The sequence below is a fragment of the Penaeus vannamei genome, chromosome 8, assembly GCF_042767895.1.
Source record: "Penaeus vannamei isolate JL-2024 chromosome 8, ASM4276789v1, whole genome shotgun sequence".
Lineage (NCBI taxonomy): Eukaryota > Metazoa > Arthropoda > Malacostraca > Decapoda > Penaeidae > Penaeus > Penaeus vannamei.
Window position 1 is genome coordinate 12,627,694 of NC_091556.1, and position 2,500 is coordinate 12,630,193.

At 42.8% G+C, this 2,500-nt stretch overlaps 1 protein-coding gene and 1 non-coding gene across 8 annotated transcripts in view; one reads left to right on the top strand and one right to left on the bottom strand.

Moving 5' to 3' along the window:
• The window catches only part of LOC113829876 (solute carrier family 49 member 4 homolog), a 112,727-nt gene that overhangs the window by 9,525 nt on the left and 100,702 nt on the right, over nucleotides 1-2,500 (top strand). For all 7 annotated transcript variants that reach the window (XR_011398691.1, XM_070124369.1, XM_070124370.1 and 4 more), the window contains one exon: nucleotides 906-1,081. Coding sequence is in view for 6 of the 7 variants with exons in the window: in XM_070124369.1 (XP_069980470.1) it covers nucleotides 906-1,081 (176 nt within the window). In the remaining variant the exon portion in view is untranslated. The remainder of the gene's footprint in view (nucleotides 1-905; nucleotides 1,082-2,500) is intronic.
• On the bottom strand, nucleotides 1,915-1,996 carry TRNAL-AAG (transfer RNA leucine (anticodon AAG)). The gene has a single exon. It is a non-coding gene; the product is annotated as a tRNA-Leu (tRNA).

Sequence of the window (2,500 nt, forward strand, 5' to 3'; positions counted from 1 at the left end):
GGCCTGTGGCATGACCTGCACGTGACCCATGCTACGTTTGGACTGGCTGTTAGTGAGAATTGATATCGTGTCACTAAACCTTACTTCAGATTCGATGTGTTATCAGAGAAATCGTCTGGTCTCGTAGGTAAATAGATGCGAAAATTCTAGTCTTTATCTCGCTAGGCAACCTCACCGGCAAATAGACCTTAAGGGGGCACTTGGGTGTGTTCTCGTGACCACTTACAATGGGGATTTTATGTCTGTTTCTCTTTTGTTTTCTTCTTTATCTCGTAGCATGTTCTTTTCCTTCTGCCTTTGTTTTTTTCTGTCCATCTTTCACTTTCTCCTCGGCTTTATTTCAATGCTACTTTTCTCTTCTCCCTTTTCTTTCTCTTCCTGCGAATCTTCTATCTCCATTTCCGTCCTATTGCTCCTCATCTCGTTTCCTCCTCCTCCTCTTTCTTCTCCTCCTACTATTACTGCTACTACTACCACCAACACTACCACTACCACCACCGCTACAACAACACCACCAACAACTACAACTACTGCTTTTTCTTTATTTCTCTGCCTCTTTCTCCCATTCTTCTCCCCAATACATTCTCATGGTCCTATTCTCCCCGTCTTCCTTTTCCTTTCCCTCCCTTTTCTCTTCTTTTCTCTCCTTTTGCTCTTTGTTTCTCTCTTTTCCCTCCTTTTCCACAATTTGTCTCTCATTATCCTCTTCCTTTCCCCCATTATCTCTCCTTTCTCCCCTTTCCTCTTCATTTATCAGCTTTCTCTCCGTCCCCTTTTCATTTCTCTCCTTTCCCCCTTCCTTTCTCCTTTTCCTCTCCATGTCCCCACATGCGTAATCTAACCCTCCTTCTCCCTCAAGGTCTAAACAAGTACTTTCATTGACATTGTCCTCTTCCCCCAAACAGAGCTGACGCCCGTGCTGGACGCCGCGCGGTCGAAGAAGATGACCAAGAAGTACCTGGGCGTGGAGGCGGCGGCCGAGGAGTGGTGCGAGAGCCAGGAGGAACTCGGGCTGGTCACGGCGACGACCCCCGTCAGGTTCTGGATCCTGCTGGTGTTTTCGCTCTTGTCCTGGCTACATGTGAGTGTTGGCTTCTGTTTATTTTTGTTTTCATTGGTAATTTCTCTTTTCTTTCTTTTTGTCAGGATTCTGTTCGGCGTCTGGAAGAATTATGTTGTAAGGGACGAGGTTAATTAATTGTTTACTGTTAACCGAAAGGGTTGCTGCAATTTTGTGATTATTGCCGTAGATGTATCAGGTCAGAGAGCGATTTATTGACCTTGGCCTGGTCGCCATTACCATGACAACCAACGCAGCACTGCGCTTTGAATAAACTATTACCTGTAGTTTTGGTAGTAATAAAGGTAGCTTATGGCGTCACTGTCGAATTTGATGGGATATATGGAGGAAGTAAAAAAAAAAAAAAAAAAAAAGACGATGGGGGGAGGCAGGTACAGACAAATCCTATATGTATATAGGCCTTGGATACAAGTGCTTAAGCTAATTTGGAAAAATGGTACATAAAGGCTAGAGCTTAGCTGCGTTGGAATTTACACCAGTAAGATTACTACTACTGATAAAAGTATGCAAATTGTTTGGAAAATGTTAACATAATGGGATCCTTTAAGACAGCACCGGTACACGAGTTTTTCTTTGTTGCGGCTTGCCAGGTTATATTAAGGTTCGATTTCACTGTCTATAATAAAAGTTTAAAGGTAAAAGTTTTAATGTGAAGTTTATTGGTCGTTGAGTCCTCACCTCACAATTAGTCTCCCCCTCCTCCAATGTGATAATACTGATATGATTTATAGAATAGAATAGTCGTATACGGGGATGAAACTGCCAAGCTGGCCTACCTGTCTTTTTTTAACGTTGGCACGATACTGACACTAGACCCCACGTGCCAAAACTTATAGCAGCGGTGGGATTCGAACCCACGCCTCCGAAGAGACTGGTGCCTTAAACCAGCGCCTTAGACCGCTCGGCCACGCTACCGATAAAGGATATGCGACGGTAGACATATTAGTTTTGCAATCCACCCCCCCCCCCGCGCCATATGCATACCTTCAACATGATTTTAAAAACTTGCTGTTATTAGGAAATTCTTGGCATAAGAGTATGAATAATTAATCTATGCTGTAGGGCCTTTATTCCCTATATTGAGAAAGATCGTATGAAAATGACATATCTCATCTTTATCTTCTCAGACCTCCTCCTGGGTCTTACAATGAACACAAACAGTCCACAGGTGACGGCCCAAATAATGTCTTTCTTATGCGTGACGTTACTTGTTTCGCACTGACACCCGCTCATTAAACACTGGAGCACATCCATGTCGTTGTTGTAATGAATTTTAAGCAGTATAATGATATTGTGGAATGTATTTGCAATGTTTCGCTTTATACAGTCAAACGACAAAAACTAGTATAGAAAATTATGGTGTGTGTGTGTGATCATGTGTAGTTTAAAAAACGTTCTTGAAAATGTTGTATTCGCTGA